At 54.4% G+C, this 19821-nt stretch overlaps 9 protein-coding genes across 9 annotated transcripts; 5 read left to right on the plus strand and 4 right to left on the minus strand.

Moving 5' to 3' along the window:
- Window positions 1-762: 762 nt before the first annotated feature.
- On the plus strand, window positions 763-1761 carry QC761_408940 (uncharacterized protein; the record flags this gene model as incomplete). The annotated part of the gene is made up of 1 exon (XM_062879171.1): window positions 763-1761. One exon carries the CDS (start codon window positions 763-765, stop codon window positions 1759-1761), a length of 999 nt encoding a protein of 332 aa, XP_062732327.1.
- Window positions 1762-2247: 486 nt separating this feature from the next.
- On the minus strand, window positions 2248-2772 carry QC761_408930 (uncharacterized protein; the record flags this gene model as incomplete). The annotated part of the gene is made up of 1 exon (XM_062879170.1): window positions 2248-2772. One exon carries the CDS (start codon window positions 2770-2772, stop codon window positions 2248-2250), a length of 525 nt encoding a protein of 174 aa, XP_062732328.1.
- A 441-nt stretch (window positions 2773-3213) lies between these two features.
- NDC80 (kinetochore-associated Ndc80 complex subunit ndc80) lies at window positions 3214-5518 on the minus strand (the record flags this gene model as incomplete). The annotated part of the gene is made up of 2 exons (XM_062879169.1): window positions 3214-3415; window positions 3477-5518. The coding sequence occupies 2 exons, from the start codon at window positions 5516-5518 to the stop codon at window positions 3214-3216; spliced, it is 2244 nt and encodes a 747-aa protein (XP_062732329.1).
- Window positions 5519-6153: 635 nt separating this feature from the next.
- Window positions 6154-7378, plus strand: PEX14 (peroxisomal membrane protein pex14; the record flags this gene model as incomplete). Its single annotated transcript, XM_062879168.1, has 2 exons — window positions 6154-6163; window positions 6261-7378. The coding sequence occupies 2 exons, from the start codon at window positions 6154-6156 to the stop codon at window positions 7376-7378; spliced, it is 1128 nt and encodes a 375-aa protein (XP_062732330.1).
- Window positions 7379-7403: 25 nt separating this feature from the next.
- On the plus strand, window positions 7404-8297 carry QC761_0066980 (uncharacterized protein; the record flags this gene model as incomplete). Its single annotated transcript, XM_062872655.1, has 4 exons — window positions 7404-7497; window positions 7731-7880; window positions 8017-8124; window positions 8167-8297. The coding sequence occupies 4 exons, from the start codon at window positions 7404-7406 to the stop codon at window positions 8295-8297; spliced, it is 483 nt and encodes a 160-aa protein (XP_062732331.1).
- A 324-nt stretch (window positions 8298-8621) lies between these two features.
- Window positions 8622-10567, plus strand: QC761_408902 (uncharacterized protein; the record flags this gene model as incomplete). The annotated part of the gene is made up of 2 exons (XM_062879167.1): window positions 8622-9448; window positions 9553-10567. The coding sequence occupies 2 exons, from the start codon at window positions 8622-8624 to the stop codon at window positions 10265-10267; spliced, it is 1542 nt and encodes a 513-aa protein (XP_062732332.1). The 3' UTR covers window positions 10268-10567.
- Window positions 10568-10795: 228 nt separating this feature from the next.
- On the plus strand, window positions 10796-12292 carry QC761_408900 (uncharacterized protein; the record flags this gene model as incomplete). Its single annotated transcript, XM_062879166.1, has 1 exon — window positions 10796-12292. The coding sequence occupies one exon, from the start codon at window positions 10796-10798 to the stop codon at window positions 12290-12292; it is 1497 nt and encodes a 498-aa protein (XP_062732333.1).
- An 853-nt stretch (window positions 12293-13145) lies between these two features.
- On the minus strand, window positions 13146-14926 carry VCX1 (Vacuolar calcium ion transporter; the record flags this gene model as incomplete). The annotated part of the gene is made up of 3 exons (XM_062879165.1): window positions 14360-14926; window positions 14083-14294; window positions 13146-14024 (listed from the first exon to the last, which is right to left on the minus strand). Exons 1-3 carry the CDS (start codon window positions 14649-14651, stop codon window positions 13146-13148), a joined length of 1383 nt encoding a protein of 460 aa, XP_062732334.1. The 5' UTR covers window positions 14652-14926.
- Window positions 14927-18073: 3147 nt separating this feature from the next.
- QC761_408880 (uncharacterized protein) lies at window positions 18074-19657 on the minus strand (the record flags this gene model as incomplete). Its single annotated transcript, XM_062879164.1, has 1 exon — window positions 18074-19657. The coding sequence occupies one exon, from the start codon at window positions 19655-19657 to the stop codon at window positions 18074-18076; it is 1584 nt and encodes a 527-aa protein (XP_062732335.1).
- Between the last annotated feature and the right edge of the window lie 164 nt (window positions 19658-19821).

Genomic DNA, 19821 nt, shown 5'->3' on the forward strand with positions numbered 1-19821 from the left:
GACATTTGCCAGCTTCATCACAGGATTGATGACAGCGAGAGGAGGGCGGGCATTGGCAGCTGTATCAAGAAGTTGATAACCTACAGTGAAGGGGTTGGGCAAGGTGGGTAGCGCTGTGAATAGAGCTATGAATTGTGTTGAGGGGTTGTTACACGGCTTGAGAGATAGGCACGATAGGCAAAATGGAGATGGGTTGACACTGTTGATTGTCAATAGATTTTATCAGTGTGGCTTGATGATGTGCCGTGAGAGTATTTGAGTTTGATGGGGACACAAGATGCTAACTGAACTTACCTCGATTACGAACAGTTCGGGTAGGGGGCTTGGGTAGTTATGCTTGTTGGACCGTGGATGGGAAAGGTGTGGCTCTGGTTGAGGTGGATGGCAGCATCTCCGTCAGGCAGCTGTCTGAGGTGTCGGAGATAAGAATGGTGGGTCGGGGTAGGGGGAAACGGAGATTTTGTTGCACAGGGTCTTGGCGGTGCATAATTGGAAACGGGGGAGAGACGGCGCCAACAGTGGGGTTGGGGGGGAGCGTTAACATTTCTTTTGGGGGAGGATGTGGAAGGGCGCAGTGACAATTTGGCGCGCGGTGAGTGAGAGTCTCCGGGCAGTATATACCAACGACTTGGCCATCGCAAAAAAATATAGAAGAGGAATAGAGTTTTTAAAGAAGCTGGGCTTTTGTACTCGGTATTTCAGCTATTTCACTTGTGTTATTTCGGAACCAGATTGGGAAGACAACTACAAAAAGAGGACAAGATGCTCAACTCGAGAACACGATCAAGATCACCTGCTCGCTCACCATCACGACGAGATGGTGACAGAGACAGGGAAAGGAGGCGTGAGAGGGAGCGTTGCAGAGAGAGGAGCCGCGATCGGGGAGATGGACACCGCTCTCACCTCCACCCCTCCCGTTACCATCACTCGTCACCACCAACATTGCCCTTCCACCGCGCCCCATTAACCAAAACCTCACTGCACTCCCACACCCAGCTCTTTCAATCCTACCTCTCCACCGTCAAGAATTTGTCTTTGGGCTCCCTCTCGGAAACGGAGGCAAAAGGCCGCTGGAAGAGTTTTACTGGAAAATGGAACCGGGGGGAGTTGAGCGAGGAGTGGTATAACCACCCTTCTTTACCACCACCATCATCAAAGATACACACCCCTTCCTTCTCCCCTGCCCCTTCAATCCCAGAACTGAACCCCGGCACCAACAAATCCGACGATGACGATGAGTACATCCCTCCTTTACCAAACCAAAATCAAGCGCAGCAACATGGTCGCCATGGCCCAGCAATCCCAACAAGAGATGACCTCACCCACCGCGACGAACTGTTGGAGACGGAAAGGGGGCGCTCTCTTGATGACCACCGGTACGAGAGGAAAACTTTTAGGAAACTCCACAGGGAACAGCTTGACGAGCTTGTTCCAAAGGCGGACCCGGGGTCGAGGGAACGGAAGCTGGAGAGGAAGAGGGAAGTGACTGAGAAGCTGAAGGGGTTCGGACAGGACAAGGAGCAGGGGGTGGAGGAGGTGAACGAAGGGGATCTGATGGGTGGTGATGATGCGATCGAGGAACTCAAGAGGATGAAGAAGTTGAGAGAGGAGAGGCAGAATCAGAGGCAGAGTCGGAGGGAGGAGGAGGAGATGCTGAGACGGCAGGAGAGGGAGGAACGGGTGAGGGGGTATAAGGAAAGGGAGGAGAGGGTGATGGAGGGGCTGAGAGGGTTGGTTAGGGAGAGGTTTGGGGGGAGTTGAAAGTGGGGAGGCTGTCTTTTGTGATGGCTTTTGTCGCTCTCTGTTGGGCAGTTCGATACCGGTACCGTGCATCCCTTTTTGCGCAGGGCAACATGGAAATCCCATTACATGCATAGCAGTATTATTCGACCTACCAAGGGTTCATCATGTCCCCAATGTTTCCGCCACACTTCCCAGGTTCAATATCAATCATATGCCTCCCAAAACTCCAAATCACACACATAAGATTAACATTCACACCCTTCTTCCCTCCCAAGCTCCACTCCATGCCTATCAAAATGAATTAACGCCTCCCAAAATGCAGCCAGCACGTAAAAGTTGCCCTTCCCTCGCCCTCCCCCACTATGCCTTTTAAATCCCAACTGAGGCCTTACAAAAACTTGACACCCAAATTCTCCTCCCCCCCCAACGTCTGCGCCCTCCCCTTTTTGACCAGCACGCCCACCGCCTTGACCAGCAACTCCTGATCCAAACCCCAGAACTCTGTCACGCTGTCAGCCACGACCCCTTTTTGCTACCCATCATCAGAAACTCACCGGACCCCCTCGTCCCCTCCCCCTCAGCCAACTCATAAACAGTCACCACCCCCCCCTTATTCCCCGTCTCGTCAGCCCACCGCTCCAACAACCCCGCCCACTCCTCCGGCGTTCTCCAGTACACCCAGACCAGATCCCCTTCTTTGCCTCCATACCACTCCGCCCTCCCTTGTCGTTTCATAAAATCGATTATCTCCCTCATGTAAGAGACTTCCAGCCGCCGGTTGATTGTTTCGTTGTTGAAGAGGGGGTAGATAACCGATGCAGGGGAAGTGGTCGCATCGGAGAGGGAGATGCGGTAGAGCTTGTGGTGTCGACAATAGGCCAAGATGAGGGAAGACCACTTGGAGAGCTGGGCGTGCCGGGTCGAGAGGTTGATTTGGGGGGTGAAGAAGGGGGGGAAGGAGTGCTCTTTTGGGAAGGGGAATGCTGCTGTTGCTGCTGCTGCTGCTGCTGCTGGGGGGTTGGTGGTCATGATGGGAAGGTGTTTGGCTGCTGTAAATAAGTCCTGGTTTGGATTGGTTAGATGAGTGTAAAGGAAAAAGGGAATGGGTGAGGTTGGTTGTTGATGAGATGGGAAATGTATATGGGATGGGTTGGTGTGAAAGTGGTGGTGGGGTTGGATGGATGGAGTAAAGAGTGCCAAGACCTTGTGCCTTGCATGCCGGGGTTGTGGTTCTTCTGACTGGACCGTCAAGGTTCACATCATGAAGATGGGAAAAGCTTGTCGTAAGCAGCAGTAGGTAGACTTTTGATATTCATCATCAGGATAACAAAAGTAAAAAAAATAATAAAAAATAAAAATCCCACACGGTATATCCTGATCCCTAACCATATCCTACTCCTAACCCATAGACCAACAACATCCGTAAAATAAAACTCGACCAAAAAAAAAAAAAAAAAAACACACAAAAAACTACATGTCAATAGCCTGGGTATCATCTCTCATCTCGTCACTCCCCAACTCCTTCTCCAGCTCGTCCGCCACGAAGCTCTCGTACTCCTCCAAGTTCTTCTGCACGTGCATCTTGAACTTGATCACGTCGTTCAGCATGCGCATCGTCTCGGTATGCAGCTCCTCCCTGAGCGCGTTCGCCCGCAGCGTCAACTGTTCGTACCTGTTGATAGTCAGCAAAACGATCTCTGTAGGGTTGGTTTGGTGTTGGGGTCAAAACTCACTCAATGTTCGTATTCATCTCCCTCTGCTCCATCAGCTGCACGCTCTCGGTCAGCTGCGCCCTCATCTTGGCCAGTTCCTTCTCCATCTTCTCAATCTGCGCGTCGCTCGCCATCTTTTGCGCGCTCGTCGACTCCTTGGTCTTCTCATACTCCTCCTCCGCCGCCCTCACCCGGTGCTGCAGCGCCTCCACCTCGTTCCTCTTGTCCTCAATCGCCTCCTTGGCCCGGTCCAGCAGGTCATGATCCTCCATCATCACGTCCAGCGCCTGTTTTCTCCGTTCCGACACCTCCTTCCTCAGCACCAAGAAGCTGTTCTTAACCTCCCCGCGCAGGTCCAAGTTCAAGATATGTGCCGGCTGATACCCCGTCGTCGAGTCCTGCAGAAGCCTATCCCCTCCCCCCCCCTGTCCCGCCGCGGCCGACGACGACGGCCCCAGCGACGACGAAAAGTCCGACGGCCCATCATTCACCGTAACCTGCAGCTCGTACTCCTTCCCCTTGGCGTTAACCGCAGTGGCCGGTATCAGCCCGATCTGATAGGCCACCGTGTTGAACTTGTCCACCGCCCTCTCCAGCTCCTCCAGTCTCCTGCTCGCCTCCAGCTCCCGATCCAGCACCTTCCGCTTCACGTCCTCCAGCCGCAGATTGGCAGACTCTATCTCCCTCTGCAGACGCTCCCGGTTCCCGGTCATCCGGTCGATATCCTGCATGCTGATCCCCTGCTCATCCACCGCCCTCTGCAGCCTCCTCCTCTCCTCCTCCGCCTCCCTCACCTCGTCGACCAGCTTCTCCAACTCCTGCTGCAGAATCCGATTCTTCGCCTCGTACCTGTCGGACTTTTCCGAAACCAACGTGTTGTACTCCTCAAACTTGGCCCTGTCCTCCTGCATGATCTTGAAGTGATTGTCCAGCACCGCCGGGTCAGGCGTGCTCTTCTCCAGCTCCTCAATCTCTTTCTGCAACCTCTCGTTCTCCGCCTCCAGCATCTTGAGCTCCTCATAGTACTTTGCATTCCCGTCGTGAAACTCGGCCGCCATCCTCTCCACATGCGGCGCCAGCGCGGCCTCGACATCCTCATCCCCCGCGTCATCATCCATGTTGAGCCAGTTCTGGTATGCTCGCGTCAAGAAGTTGAAAATGATGGTGTCCCCCGTGACGTCGACCCCAGCCTCCAGACAAGCCTCATCATACTGGTTGTGAGCATACCGATCGAGCATCTGCGCCAGCTGCATCATCCAGTGCAGCAAACCCAGAAACGTGCTCCAGTTCTGTCCTCCCACGGCCGCGATTTGGGATTTCGTGATGCTCTTCTCGTATGGGTAGCGCATTTGCTTCAGGAGGGGGGGCACTTCTTGGTCAATGTTCTTCTGGAAGCGATAGCTGGGGTCGATGCGCCTGTAGAGCCACTGGAACATGAAATTGAAGTCTTTTTGGGTGGGGGACTTGATGAAGTTGTCCGAAAGCTTGTGGCTCATTTCCATCTCAAAGTTGTTTTGGGCGAGGTATTCGACGAGTTCCTGGCCCAGTCGGTTCTGGTAGGACCGGTCTCGGAGGGGACGGGGGTCGCGGGGGACGCCGGCTGCTTGGGGGGCTTGTTGGAAGAAGCTTTGGTGGCCGCCCGTTGGGATGCCCATCCCGCTGCTGCTCGGGCCGCCGACGCCTGAGGGACGGGCCCGGTAGACGCTGCTGCTGCGGCGGTCGTTGTCTTGACTGCTCGAGGGTCCTCCGCCGGCGGTGTGGTAGGACGGTTTTAGGGAGGTGGTGTTGCTGCCGCCGCCGGTGTAGGCCGATACCGAGGCGCGCTTGACCGAGGAGAGACCTACGTCGGCGAGGTTGGTACCGGAGGAGGAACGCTGGAACATGGGCTGGTTTGGACGTTGCAGGGCCAGGGAGTGGCGCGAGCCGGACATGGAGCGCGCATGGCTGGCTGGGCCGCCGATGCTGCCAATGTGGGATTGTCGCTTCATGGCGGAGGGGGGCTGGGGGATGGCAGAGTTGAGGTTGAGACCCCCGAGGGTCTCGCGCGGTCGACGGCTCGACATGGTTGGTGATGTTAAAAAAAAAATTTGGGCTAGAGGGCTGGTCCCCCCCTGTCGCTCACACACGCCCCTCCTGTTGTTTTGCACGGTGAGTTTGCCCAGTACGCCGGTGTATCGCGGGATGGTTGCTTGGCCCGAGGGATATGCGCAAACGAGGGGTGAGTCGGTACTTTCGTCGAGGTATCGAGAGGTTTGTCGTCGAGGTTCGCAGCAAGGTCGTTTTGGCAAGTCGCCGGGCAACAGCGGCGACAGGAGCGTTGCGACAACTGGCGAGAGCGACACTTTGCTGTACAGCGCTCAGTTGCTGTGGTAAACAAAACATGCGGGCGGGGCAGTTCATTGGCCGGCCCCGCCCTCCGCTGCTCTGAAAGGGCTTGGCAGGTGACACGTGACGCCGGCCATGCAAATCCGGGGGGAAAGCACCAGTGGCAAGAGTTCCGCTGAAAGAGGAAACAAGGGGCACGGGCCGGCATGAACCTCGGCTTCCCGCGCGCCATTGCATTTCCCAAACGGTCGTCATCAGCTACTACTTTTTGGTCTTCTTCAGCCCCAAACGCGTCCTCCAGTTTCATCAATTCCTGCTCTTCCACAGAAAAGGGGCTTGATCTCAAGAGGAGGGAGATACGACATATATGAATATGGCTATTCGTGAGGAGCTTGTCGCTTCGGCAGCGACGTGTAGGTTGACCTAGACCGACCCAGGATCGAGACATCCGGATGCATGCTGATTTCCACTGTCATCTAGTCCTGCAAGACCCCAGCGTCGCCGCGTCCCCGATCGAGAAGAAGGTCGCCTTCCTGCAAGCAAAGAACCTGACCCAGGAAGAGGTAAACGCTGCCCTCGCTCGCGTCGGTGCTGGCGTAGCGCCGCCACAAGCATACACATCCCAGGCCGTAGTCCCAGCACAACAGCAACAACAACAACAACACCAACCACCCCAACAGTACTACGGGCAGCAATACCCCCCACAGCAGCAATACCCCCCATACGGATGGCAACCACAACCACAGCAGCAAACTGTCCCACCTCGGCGTGATTGGCGTGACTGGTTCATAATGGCTACCGTCGTCAGCGGCGTCTCCTACGGCCTCTTCTCCCTAGGGAAGCGCTACGTCTACCCCCTCATCGCCCCCCCAACCCCCGAACGGCTGGAGCGAGACAAGAAATCCATCGACGAGCAATTCGAAAAGACGTTTGCTTTGGTGGAGCAGCTGGCCAAAGACACGGAAGCCCTCAAGGCCGCCGAGACGGAACGCACCGAAAAGCTCGACACGGCCCTCAACGAACTCGAGACGGTTATCGGAGACCTCAAGTCGGCCAACCGCCGCCGCGACGACGAGGCGCAGCGGGTTAGGGATGACGTCCAGAGCCTCAAGGACTCGATCCCCCGCGCGTTGAACAACCAAAAGGACCTCACTGACACCAGGCTGAGGGAGGTCAATGCTGAGCTCAAGAGCTTGAAGACGTTGATCACGCAGCGGATGAACCCGACTGCCACTTCGACCAGTGTGAATAATTATCTTCGCCCGTCCACCGGCGGAACCACTCCTGCTGCTAGCCCGGCTGCTGTGACGCCCGTGGCCCCGGCTACGGTTGAGAATGGGGATGAGGCTCCCAAGACTACGACGTATTCGGATTATTTGACTGGTAACCACAACCGGACCGGTTCCGCTTCTGCCTCGTCGCCTTTTAACAGCGGGATGACGGCCAAGGCGTCGATTCCGGCTTGGCAAATGATGGCTTCGAAGAAGGGTGCTGCTGCTGCGGCGGCGGGGCCGTCGTCGTCGTCGTCGACGGAGGGTGGTGAGGCGGCGGCGGGGAGCAGTGGGAACAGCACTGATACCCCTGCTGCGAGCTCATAGGGGGGGCTATAGGGTGCTGGGGTGGATGCCACAAGAGGAAGTGGAGGAGGAGGAGGAGAAGAAGGAGGAGGAAGAGCCGGCGACATGTCGCTGGCAGCATGTGATGAGGAGGATCAACAGTTGGATATATGATTAATGTGTACCGGTCAGCGGGGTAGTGTTATGGGGGGGTTGTGGCTTTTGTACCAGTAACATTATATTACAGCATTGGAGTGTTTTTTTTTCGCTCCAACATTGTGTCGCAAATATTTTGCAGCGGGCATTATCAGGTTTTTTAAGCATCTGGTCATCTCATGAGATGTGATTCATGTTGGGGCAATTGTGATGGATAGTGCTGTTTTGACTTATGCAGGTTGGTATGGTTCTCTGGCTTCTTCTCCGGACTCGCGGGCTGTTATAAGAGTGCGGGTGTCCCCCCCCGATCGACTCGACATCAACAAACAAACAAACGGAGGAGGGAAGCATTTGACCCGACAGTTTGGACAGGTGTGGGGAGCGAACGGTAAGTGTATGAACTTTCCCATGTCGAGGGCTACATAAGTTTGGCATGTGCTGATTAGGTTTCGGGGGGAGACAAATGGCACCACATTGGCATTGCGGGAAGCGGGAGGTGCAGTAGGCTGACAAAGCTGTACTAGCGAAAACAAAGGTTGCCAATGCCGGGGCGGGGAGAGGGGGGTGGAAGCCGAGGTACAGGTTTTTGGTGGTGGTGTTGGTGGTTGTTGGTGGTGACGGTGGTAGTGGTGGTATGTCTCTCTTTCATCCCAACTTTTTTCGTTGATAGACAGGCAGGAAGAAGGTTCTTGGCGGGCATAGCAATGTTGACATGGCTGCTGGGTTTCACCATGACGTGCGGATCTCGCCATGTCTGCCTGGGGTAGTGGGAGTGTTTTGGGATGGGAGGGGAATCATTGGATGATGGAGGGGGTGGAAGGGAACTTGTACAAAGTGGGATTTGCTTGCGAGTGGGATGGATGGGTTGGTGGGTGGTGGGCCAGATCTGAAAGAAAAGAACCCCTGTCAGAGCGACTAACTCTACTACCACTACAACGCCGTTGACGGAGGATGTATTGATATATTTCGACCTCGCTGCTTTTTTCATCCCTCGGTTTCTCAACCATTATTCTATCTTCTTCAGTCTGTCTGGCCACTCTGCCTCTTTTTCTTTTTGGTCAATATCATTTTGATACAGCCGCCCCCCCCCCTTTTCCTTCAGTTCTCTTCATCTTACCTCACCACCACAATGACCACCACCACACTCCAAGAAGAAACCCTCACCGCCGCCTCCCTGGCAGGCGGCGATGTCCCCCCCACCGTCTCCCCAACCCAACCACCAACCTCGGACCCATCAACCTACAAATTCCTCAAGGCCATGCTCCCCCACCTCCCCTTGATCCTCCGCACCGCCGTCCTCCACCTCCTCCGCCTCTCCCCCCAGTCCCCCTACCTAGACCTCAAAACCGCCCTCATCGTCAGCGTCCTCCGCGCCTACATCAACCCCCCCAACCCAAAGACCATCTCCGAAACCAAACACTTCCTCAACCGCTTCCCCAGCATTAAAGGCAAGATCTGGGTCGCCACCTACTCCATCCCAACCCCCACCCCAGAAACCCAAACCGCCATCCAATCCCTCTTTGCCAGCGCCATCACCGCCCTCTCCCACGATGGAAAAACTCATCTGCCGTCAATGCCCGAGGTGAGGAGTGTGGAAGGTGAATGGACGGGCTACCGCGCCAACGCCACTTCCTCCAGCCGTCTCCCGGAGGGTTTGTCACAGGGGGAGCTGTACAGCGAAATGATGAAGGAAGCAACCGGCAAGTCAACAATCCTCTACTTCCACGGCGGCGCCTACTGGCTCATGGACCCAGCCACTCACCGCCCCACAACAAAAACACTGGCCAAAGTCACCGGGGGGAGGTGCTTCAGTGTGCGGTACCGTCTCGCGCCAGAGGACCCGTTTCCGGCGGCGGTGATGGACGGGTTAGTGGCTTACCTGGGGCTTTTATACCCGGAAGAGGGGGCTTTTCACGCTGCTGTTCCGGCGGAGGAGATTGTTTTTGCGGGTGATAGGTAGGTACCTCTTCCCTTCCCACCCCCCCCCCTTTTTTTTTCTCTTTTTTCCCCCTTCTCCCACATATCACTAACGTTTTTTTTCCCTTTTCCCCCTATTCTAGTGCTGGTGGCAATCTCTGCTTGTCGCTGTTGCAGCTCATCCTCCACCTTCACAGATCAGGCCGGAAGGAAGTGCTGTACAACGGCAGAACAGTCGACATCCCAATCCCGGCAGGCCTGGCGTTGAACTCCCCCTGGACGGACGTCACCCACTCCTCCCCGTCTTGTGTGTCAAACGCACCGTTTGATTACCTACCCGAACCATCTGTTCTCCACTCTGCAGAATCCAAACGCCCTGCTTGCTCCATCTGGCCTTCTACCCCCAAACGTCGCCACATTTATGTCTCTGACGAATTGATGACCCACCCGCTGGTGTCGGTGGTTCTGGCAAAGAGCTGGGAGGGAGCGCCGCCGGTTTACATCTGTACAGGCTGGGAGCTGCTCGCGGATGAGGATAAGTATCTCGCGAAAAAGATGTGGGAAGAGGACGGGGTGAGGGTTAGGTTGGAGGAGTACGAGGGCATGCCCCACTGTTTTGGGTTGATTTTCCCGGGCTTGAAGGAGGCGAGGAGGTGTTTTTCGGGGTGGGGGGGGTTTATTAAGGAGGTTGTTGAGGGAAGTGGGGAGAGGGGGAGTAGGTTTTTGACTGTTAGGGCGGGGACTCTGGAGGAGGTGGAGAGGAAGGGGGAGGAGGTTAGTCAGATGAGGGGGGAGGTGATCAGGAAGAGGATGGAGGGGATGTTGAGGGGAGGGCCGGAGGCGGTTGCGAAGTTGTGAGAGGGGGTTTGATGATCTGGGAGTTTTGGAAAAGTGGAAGCGGGCGTTTTGGTTTGGGGGTTGGGGATTGGGGATTTTTTGACGTACATGGAAGGAAAAAAAAAAATACCTGCATTATAATAATGTATAATCCGATAGCTCCTAGTAGGCAGATATCTTGGTGTCTTTTCATCTTGGCTGGTGGCTTGAATCTGTACTGATACATCCAAGCCAGTTCAGGTTTACTCTGTCGGCTAACTGGAAAGCGCCAGCAACCAGTCAACCAGGCTAACCATCTCTACATTCACCCGCTCTCTCTCTCTCTCTCTTCCCTCACTTACATTCTCCTCAACCGTTCGACAGGGGCCCTTCCCCAGAAAGAATCCCAAAATCCCACCATGAGCCGGGACCCACATGGTATCATTTCTTGGCAACACTCTTTTGCATCTCACTCTCACCTTTCCCATCTCTCACCCTTCACCTTCACCTTCACCCACCACTCCCCATCCCCCCTTCCCACCTCCGGTGTGGCCCCCAACTCGGCCCAAAATGGACAAGCACCTCAAAACCCTCCACTCCCTCTCCAAAACCCTCACCACCCTCCACCAAACCCGCACCCCCTACCGCATCAACCACGGCTCAACAAACTCCACCCGCCCACGCCCTTCCTCCGGCACAGCAACAGTCGACATTTCCAGCCTGAACAACGTCTTATCCGTCAACAAAGCAACCAAAACCGCCCTCGTGGAACCAAACGTCCCAATGGACAAGCTGGTCGAAGCTACCCTTCCCCACGGCCTGATCCCCCCGGTAGTGATGGAGTTCCCAGGCATCACCGCCGGCGGCGGATTCGCGGGCACAGCAGGGGAATCCTCCAGCTTCAAGCACGGCTTCTTCGACGACACAGTCAGACAAGTGGAGATGGTTCTCGGAGACGGGAAGATCGTACGGTTCGGACCTGACGACGAAGAAAAAGGGGACTTGTTCCGCGCAGCGGCCGGTGCGGTGGGCACGCTGGGGGTCACGACGTGTCTGGAGATTCGGCTGATGGACGCGAAAAAGTATGTCAAGACGAGATACCACCGTGCCAGGAGCGTGGCCGAGGCGGTCGAGGTGATCAGGCGGGAGGTCAGGAACGACGACAACGATTACGTGGACGGCATCCTCTTCAGCAGGGACCACGGCGTGGTCGTCACGGGCGAGCTCACCGATGTCAAGCCCCGGGCGGCAGAACCACGGACGTTTTCCCGCGCGTGGGACGAGTGGTTTTACCTCCACGCTCAGAACCAACAACAGTCCGAGGAGTACATCCCCCTGGCGGAATACCTCTTCCGGTACGACCGCGGCGGCTTCTGGGTCGGCGCCGCGGCCTTTGAGTACTTCAAATTCGTCCCCTTTACCAGGTTCTTCCGCTGGTTTCTGGATGACTTTTTGCACACCAGGATGATGTACCGCGCGTTGCACGGGTCGGGCGAGAGCGCGAGGTTTGTTGTGCAGGATGTCGCCATGCCGTTCGAGACCACCGAGGCGTTTGTGGATTACACCGCCGAGTCGCTGAACATCTGGCCTCTTTGGCTGTGTCCGCTCAGGCGGAGGGCTCCGCCGACGTTTCACCCTTTTACCACTGTTCCGGAGGGGGTCGTCAGGGAAGAAGAAGACATGATGCTCAATGTGGGCGTTTGGGGATGGGGGCCGGACGAACCGGCAAGGTTTGTCGAAAAGAACAGGGAGTTGGAGGCAAAAGTCAGGGAGCTGGGGGGCATGAAGTGGCTGTATGCGCACACGTATTACGCCCCGGACGAGTTTTGGGACATGTACAACGGCAGGGGGTGGTATGACGAGCTGAGGGAAAAGTACAACGCCGGCCACCTGCCGAGCGTCTGGGACAAGGTCCACGTTGACCCCGAGGCGGCCGGGAACAAGAAGAGGCACTGGCTCAAGAGGCAGGTGCCGCTGGGGGGGTTTTATGGTATTTGGAAGAGTATTCAGAGCAAGGATTATTTCCTGCATCGGAATGCGGCCTGGAAGTGGAAGGGGGAGGAGTGAGCGGTGATGGGTGGGAGTGTGTGTTGATATTGTATAGATAGATAATAAATATACGTGACTAGAATGGGTATGGATAATGTAAGACAATCCTACTTTGTATCATTCAGACAACATAAACCGGCCAAGCAGCACTTTTGATTCTTCATACAACTCCCTGTCACAAACAGCAACCTCAGTCAAGACACACATATGAGTTTACTCCTTGTATTTCTCTCACTCCTCTCGTTCACCCCCTTTTCGGACCCCAGACTAGCCTAACGAAAACAAAAACACAAACGAAAATACTCAAAACACGCCCCTAGGCACCAAAAAAAGCCAAAAAAAAAAAAAAAAAAAAAAAAAAAAAAAAAAAGACAAGCATAATAGATAACCACCCACTCCTCTCATCCACCTCTGCCGCCTATCGTACAAATTGTTCTTGGTTGTCCGCGCTCACCCCTCCCCTTCGTAGCTAAAACGTAAGAATAGGTAGGCCGAACAGTCGCCAGAGCGCTCAAATGATATAGACAAGAACGTAAAAACAAAATAATCTTTTCGACCAAACAGTCAAAGCCCACCGCCTCCAGAGAAGATACCGAGAGGGAAAAAACAAAAAAAAAAAATGTCCGTCAGGACTTGAGGTATGTTAAATGTAATTGTTGATAATCGTTCCCAACAGTGTGGTATTGGTCCTTCGATGTGGTTCCATCACCAACGTGATGTCCATCATATGTTGTGTATCCACGGGGATATGGTGTGGTGTTCTTTTTCGTGGGAGTTCCTCGTGGTGTGTTTGCGCTTCGTTCCCCAAAAACTCTGCCAAGAGTCGGTTGTGACACTCCATGTCCAGATCTCAGTGCGCGTCCAGTCGAGTTTACCCACTCGCCCAGAAAGCCAAGGCAATAATCATGTAAAGCCCCAGCAACATGGCTCCCTCCAGGTAGTTTGACTTGCCGTCCTGCACTGTGTATGTCACCACGAGCACCGACACAGCAAAAGCCACCGTCTGGAATGTCTCGAATCTGAGTGTCATGGGCACACCTATCGCCCAGCCAAGCAGAACCAACGACGGAGTCACCAGCAGCGAAATCTGGATGCTAGACCCAATCGCAACACCCATGGCCAGATCCATCTTGTTCTTCACAGCCACCACACAGGCAGTAACATGCTCCGCCGCGTTGCCGACAATCGGGATGAGAATCAAGCCGATAAACGTCTTGTTGAGGGCACCACTTTCAGCCACGGCGTCGATGCTGTTGACCATGTGGTCGGCGCAAAAGCTGATGACCAGGGTGGTGAGCAACAGCACGATACCAGCCGACCAGGGGCCAAGGAGCGGGTCGTGCTCCTCCTCCTCTCCAGCGTTGGGTCCAGCCTCGGACTCGAACAGGCGCTTATGTGAACGGAGAGAGAAGATCAGGTACATGACGTAGAGAAAGAGCAAAACGACCGACGAGCAGCGAGAAAGAAGCAGGGCCACCTCCTCCTTGTCCGAGCCGCTGTCCAGGACGCCGTACAGAGCGGCCGGCAGAATCATGGTTGCCGATGCAAGCGTCATGAGAGAGCATGTCGTCTGGGCCGTGCCCGCAGAGAAGCTCTGCTCAATCGCGTTTCCGTCGGCGTCGCGCATGTTGGTGAGGCCACCGAGGAAGAAGCACATGCCCAGGACAAGCAAAAGGTTCGAGAGGATTGAGCCCAGCATGGAGGCCTGGACGATTTCCACCTGGTTGGCCCTCAAGGCCACGATACTGACCTGCTCAGACGTCAGCACGCGCCGGCTGGATGAACAGCATAGTGCTGAAAGGACATACAATAAGTTCGACGGCATTGCCCAACGTGGCGTTGACCAAGCCACCGAGAGTCTCGCCAAGCCGAGCAGCAATCTCCTCCGTCGCAAAGGAGAGGATGGCGGCGAGGGGGATGATGGCGAAGAAGTTGAGGGTGAAAACCAATGTTGGGTTCCACTCGTACGTGCCGGCGATGAGCCCAAAGGGAACAAAAACAAGGAGAACGTTTATCCAAGCTGGTGTGCCGCTGTTAGATAAACCTCCATGATATGGCTCAATGTCAAGCTAGGTAGGTGCTTACAGCTGAGCAATGTGATCTTGAAGACATTGAAGAAATGCGCCGGCAGCCGGACCAGAGCGTTGGGACTCTTGGTTCCAGGGCTGCTGGTGCGATCAAGAAGAAGGTGTTTCCAAAAGTTGGCTTCGGAGCCGCCATTAGCGATCCTATGGCCCAAGAGGGGGCTCTCCTCGTCATCCATGCTGGGCGAGCCTGTTTCGTGAGGTGCTTTGCCGGTGGTTACTCGGCGCAAGATCTGGCGGGTTTGAACGTGAACTGTCAAGCTTGATAAGTAATTGATCAAGCCCTTGCCCATGATGATGGGTGAGATTGGAGAGTGAGATGCTGCTGTCTGGTGTCGCCGCGGTCACTGACTCTCATGGCGATGCGCGGACAGTAGCGGTAGGAGAGAGAGCTGACAAGAAGACAAATTACCTCTCCAGGAGGATGAAGGTAGGTAAGGTAAGGTAAGGTAAGGTAGGTAAGTAGGGGAGCGACTGGTCGGTGTCACAGTCGAGAAAGGGAGCGGTTCATAGCTGTCCAAGAAGACAGACGGGAGTGGTGTGAAGGATGATAAAAGGTAGGAGTGACTTGGCAAGATGTATGTACTTACAGGACATGATGGATGGCGGCGCGAGAGCGTTTTCACGTCGCAGTCACCAGGGGGAATCGGGAACAGTTGGGGGGCCCTGGACTCGGCAGCGAAAATGGGGCGAACGGCAGACTGGGACTGGCTGGGACCGCTGGAACAAAGGTGGGGTTGCCCCTAAGCCGGTTCGGGATACAAAGACAAAGTCTCCGCCCGGCCAAACGCTGTCTGCTGAACCGCCAAACGCACCCAAGAACAGCGATCTCGAGGTATGAGAATCTCTCTCTGTGTGTTGCGTCCCTGGAAACCAACCGTCAGTCCAATGCCATCCCAACTTTCCACCACTTGTCAAAACACCACTCCGTTTTGCCCTGCGTTAGTTTGCAACCTGCAGCTTGCCCCAAGCAGGTGGTCCCCTTTGTCAACCACCGCCCGACATCGAGGAATTCCAATATCCCGAATCAACATTACGAATGTCCCTTCTTGGACAGAGAGCAAAAGGGAAAAGGAACGTACCACGTCACACTTTTTACCACACTACCACACTAACACACTTGTCTCTGTTTCCCGCAGGTGCCGGGACTGTCCCTAGACTCTCGGATGGCAACGTCTTTTTCGGAGTCGGAGCGGTCTGCGGTTTGGCGAACGAATCGAGTCCTCTGCCAAGCGTGGCTGTGAAGAAGTTTATTGCGTAGAGGGAAGCTCCGATGTGGATTTTGCTTTGCTGTGCTGGAGAACGAACGACGGGAAGAAAGCTGGTAACATAACCCCGCGATGTTGGAGAAGAGACGAGGAATCTGCTCTGCTGTTGACGTCGACAGACAGGTACGGTATGTTGTGCCCCTGAGAATTATTTTGGTACCAACTTCTTGATCTTGGTCCGTGCCGTTCAACGCCTGCCGTGCCGATGCGGGCCTCGAGTGTAGCCGCCCGATTTTGAAACTTTTGATGCTGAGTATAGATGGGATGTTGTTTCCACTACAGTTAGTCGGACCTACCTTGCTCAACTGAGCGATTCACCGCCTGGCAAGTTATACCAAAAACTCTTGCCAACAAATTGGCAACCTCAACGGCCTCCTCCAAGACAACACAAACTGGGCACAGCATCAACGACGTAACCAGGGCAGCTGAGAACAAGCTCCTAGCTCCAAAAGCTTGAGCTGCCCCTGTCTAGCCTGTGGAGAAACGTGGAGAATGCCTTTAGGGGTCTGCCTTGCCCGGGCTATCGATAAGCGAACACCCTGGCTTTTTGGACGTTTCTGGTTGCGTCATGATCCTGGCTCGACGAATGTGTCTCGACGCAATTGCCATCTTCAAAAGAGATCGACAATTGTCTTGGAAACTCTCACAACCCTCCTTCCAAGATCTTACAATACCGTCAACAGCAAGAAGGACCCCCCAAAGGAAGGATCCCAAACTTCCCATTTCCATTTCACTTTTTAAATAAATGCAGGTATCATCCAACGTCACCCCATCAACCGTTTGATGAGGCCCAATCTCGACAAGACATCCATCCTATCGCGTTTTCCCTTCGCGCCTCGCTTTCCTTTCCTCTTCACAGTCCGAGAAGCGAATCACCGGCAGGCAAAATCCCTCAGCAAAACGCTCTTCAAAACGGCCACACGCTGTTCAACAAATTCCAATTGACTTTCCACATTTCCCCGTTCATCCTATTCACCAACTTTGTACCAACATGTTACACCAAAAGGCACAGGCCACAACTGACCCGTGCGCAAAGGAGGCCTCCGTGATTTCTCTTGCTTGGCAAGAAATGATAATGTGACGTGAGCACATGGGTTAAGGGTAAGCACTGAAACTGACCCCCACTTATTGAGAACATTCTCATCAGTTGGTCTGTGTGACCTTTATCAAATTTCAACCTCTCTCACCTTTTTGAAAAACAAGACTTTCACCGCACGCAAGCTTTGAGGCGCAGTTTGTCTTGTGTGCGTGTTGTTGTGTGTGTTGTTGTGTGTGTGTGTGTGTGTGTGTGTGTGGTCGTGTGTGTGCGTTGTTGTTGTGTGTGTGTGTGTGTGAGAGAGAGAGAGAGAGGATTTGAGTTGGGTTGGTGCAGTAGGTCTCCGATCTCTCCGTTCCCAGAAGGGCGTAGGCTGCCTCCTTACTTCTACCCGATCTTCCGATTCCGATGACACAGGGTACTCGAGAGCCTAGAATTTTGCCCTAGTTGTTGTTGTTGTTGTTGTTGTTGTTGTTGTTGTTGTTGTGGAACGGGGTTTCGGGGGGTGGGCGGTACGGCATGGAGTATGGTGATTATATCTTTTGTGGGACTACTGTCCATGGTAGGTAAGATAGGTAAGTCGATGCGCTTGACAATAGTTTAAGATGGCTCGCCGTTTGAGACTATCAGCTCGTGGTGGAGGAAGAAATCATCGACGCCCGCTGTGAGAGAACCAACGCTCTCAGTTAAGTTTATCGCTATACCAGGCATTTGCATTCGCAAAACTCGGGAAGCAAGCCACTAAATACGGGCAAGTAACGGCTATCATTAGCACCTAGAGTCTAGCCTTCGGATCAAATCCAGGGGCAAAGGGGAGGAAGAGCACGTCTGCCCCTCCATTTATTCCTGTATGACAGATCAAGACCCATTTCGGTAATTGTTAAAGCAAAACCGGGTATTCGGTGTGGTCATGTCTACAATGTCAAAGACAACGTTGTGTTAAAAATCGGCATGGATGCCCGAGACTGTATACGATCAACTGCAAGACCTACACATGCAACAATCAGTCTACAAAGAAAGAATATACGGTGCCTGTGTCATGACCAACCACGCTCGCGTAAATCCAGACCTCTTCTACTCCCCTCACCCTATCCAAGTTGTCTCTCTTTCAGTCTGCAAACTGTCAGCATGCTGCAACACTCACTTGCCCCCCTTTCACATCATAATCTCACACTCCAAATCCCATATCTTCATCAAATAAACAATACCATCATATTCATACCCCATAATCATACCATCCTAACTCATAACGTAATAATCCCTGATACCTATCCAGTACCGGATATTCCCCCCCTAGGTATTCAACTCCAAAACTCCATGCTTGCTTCAAACCTCCTTTTGATGCTCCCAATCCAAGAGCAAGAAAAAAAAAAAAAACCAAAACCCCAAAATCAAATGGGAATCGCAAAGCTCAAAGTCCATCCCCAACACCAAACCTCCTCCCCTTATCCAACTCCCCCTCTCTCTCCTCCGCCCTCAACCTCCCAACCCCATGCCTCCGTTCCAAATGATCATAATAATCCCCCCTCGACTCCCACACCCTCTCCGGCATCTTGCAGTCCCCATGATGACAGACATATCTCACCCCCAGCGCAAAACCCTCCCACCTCGTCGTCCTCGCCCTCTCCCTCCTTCTTTGAACCAGCCACTGGGCATACCTCGCAATCTGCTCCTTTTGCTCCTTGGAACTCAACCACTCCCGCGTGGCCTCCTCAATCTCGCTCAAGTAGTACTTCTTCCTCATCCCCAGCTTGACATCAGGCGCCTCAAACCGGTAATAAGTCTTGTACTTTTTCCCCCTTTCCTGATCCAAAAGACTCTCCCTCGAAGCGGTGGAGTTCGCAGAAAGAGGCGTAGACGCAGACGAGGTAAAAGCCCGAAACTTCTCATAAAACCAGGCTTGGTGCTCGTCCGTCCCCAGGCTCAGCAGCAAATCAATAGAGGGCTCGCCGTCGTCGAGCAGCGATGAGATTTCCTTCAGCACTTCAAGAGTAGGGTCGCGAATCTGCTTGCTGCCGTCCACAAACGACCCCGAGCCTAGCTTGAACGGCTTGAAGGAATACGACGACGGCGCCGTTATGGCCTTTGCGACTTCGGGAATCGAGACCAGACTGCCGGCGTCATCTTCCTCCTCTTCTTTGTACGTGCAGAAAGCGTATGGACGGCGCGGTTGGTGACGCTCGACTTCGGTACACCACGCCAGGGTCTGACATTGAAAGGCATCCTTCCGGAAGCCGGTCGACTCATTCGAGTGGGTGGATGATCTCGAAGAGACCGGTGTTGGGAGAGTGGCAGCGACGGCGGCCTTGTTCCTGGTTGTAGAGCTGACGCTGAACTTGGCAAACGTATCGAAAAAGGCGCGGGTGCGCTTGGTCGGCCAGGTGCTCCGGCGATAAAGCAGTGGAAAATCGATCGTGGCACCGCCGGCAAGGTCCGTGGTTAGAGGTATGTTCTTGTTCTGGCGGTGGAATTCACTGATGCATTCATCGACGCTCTTCCCAAGCATTCCCAGCATGATGGCGATCAAACCTCCGATACTGGTACCCGCGATGTAGTCAAAATAGTGGCACGGTAGATATTGATCTTCCCTGAAGACGTCTTCGGGGATTTGATCGCGGGGTATCCGCTCAGTCTGGGCGCTCGATGAGGCGCGCGGGTCAAGGTCTTGCTCAACCCGCGCAATCTCCTGCATCAGCGCCTGCAGAACTATCAGAGACGAGTACCCCTTGATGCCGCCGCCGTCGAGGGTCAGAATAAGCTTTTTGGACCATGGCGTGGATGTGACATTAAGTTCGGGCGACTGGATACCGGCCCCAGAAGCGGAGCGGGCGCTGGTGACATCGCTGATGGGGGAAGGTTTCGGGATGGCTATCGTGACGCGGTTCGCGGTGGGGACTCGACGTGCGGCCGGCCTGGTTCGGAGCGACGACACCTTTCTTGGTAACGGAGGACGTGGCTCGTCTTCCTCTTGAGGAGCGCTGACGACGTCTGTCATCTCGAGAGCGAAAGAGTCACACACTCTGTTCTTTGGTAGCTCGCGCTGTGGCAAGAGGTTGTTGAAGAAGTGGAAGATTGCTTCGGTGAGAAAAACAGTGGTATTTCAATGACGTTAGGCGGGCTGAGGAACGCCCAAGATGATTCTGGTGTGATTACCAAGGC

The sequence above is a fragment of the Podospora bellae-mahoneyi genome, chromosome 4, assembly GCF_035222275.1.
Source record: "Podospora bellae-mahoneyi strain CBS 112042 chromosome 4, whole genome shotgun sequence".
NCBI classification, from domain to species: domain Eukaryota; kingdom Fungi; phylum Ascomycota; class Sordariomycetes; order Sordariales; family Podosporaceae; genus Podospora; species Podospora bellae-mahoneyi.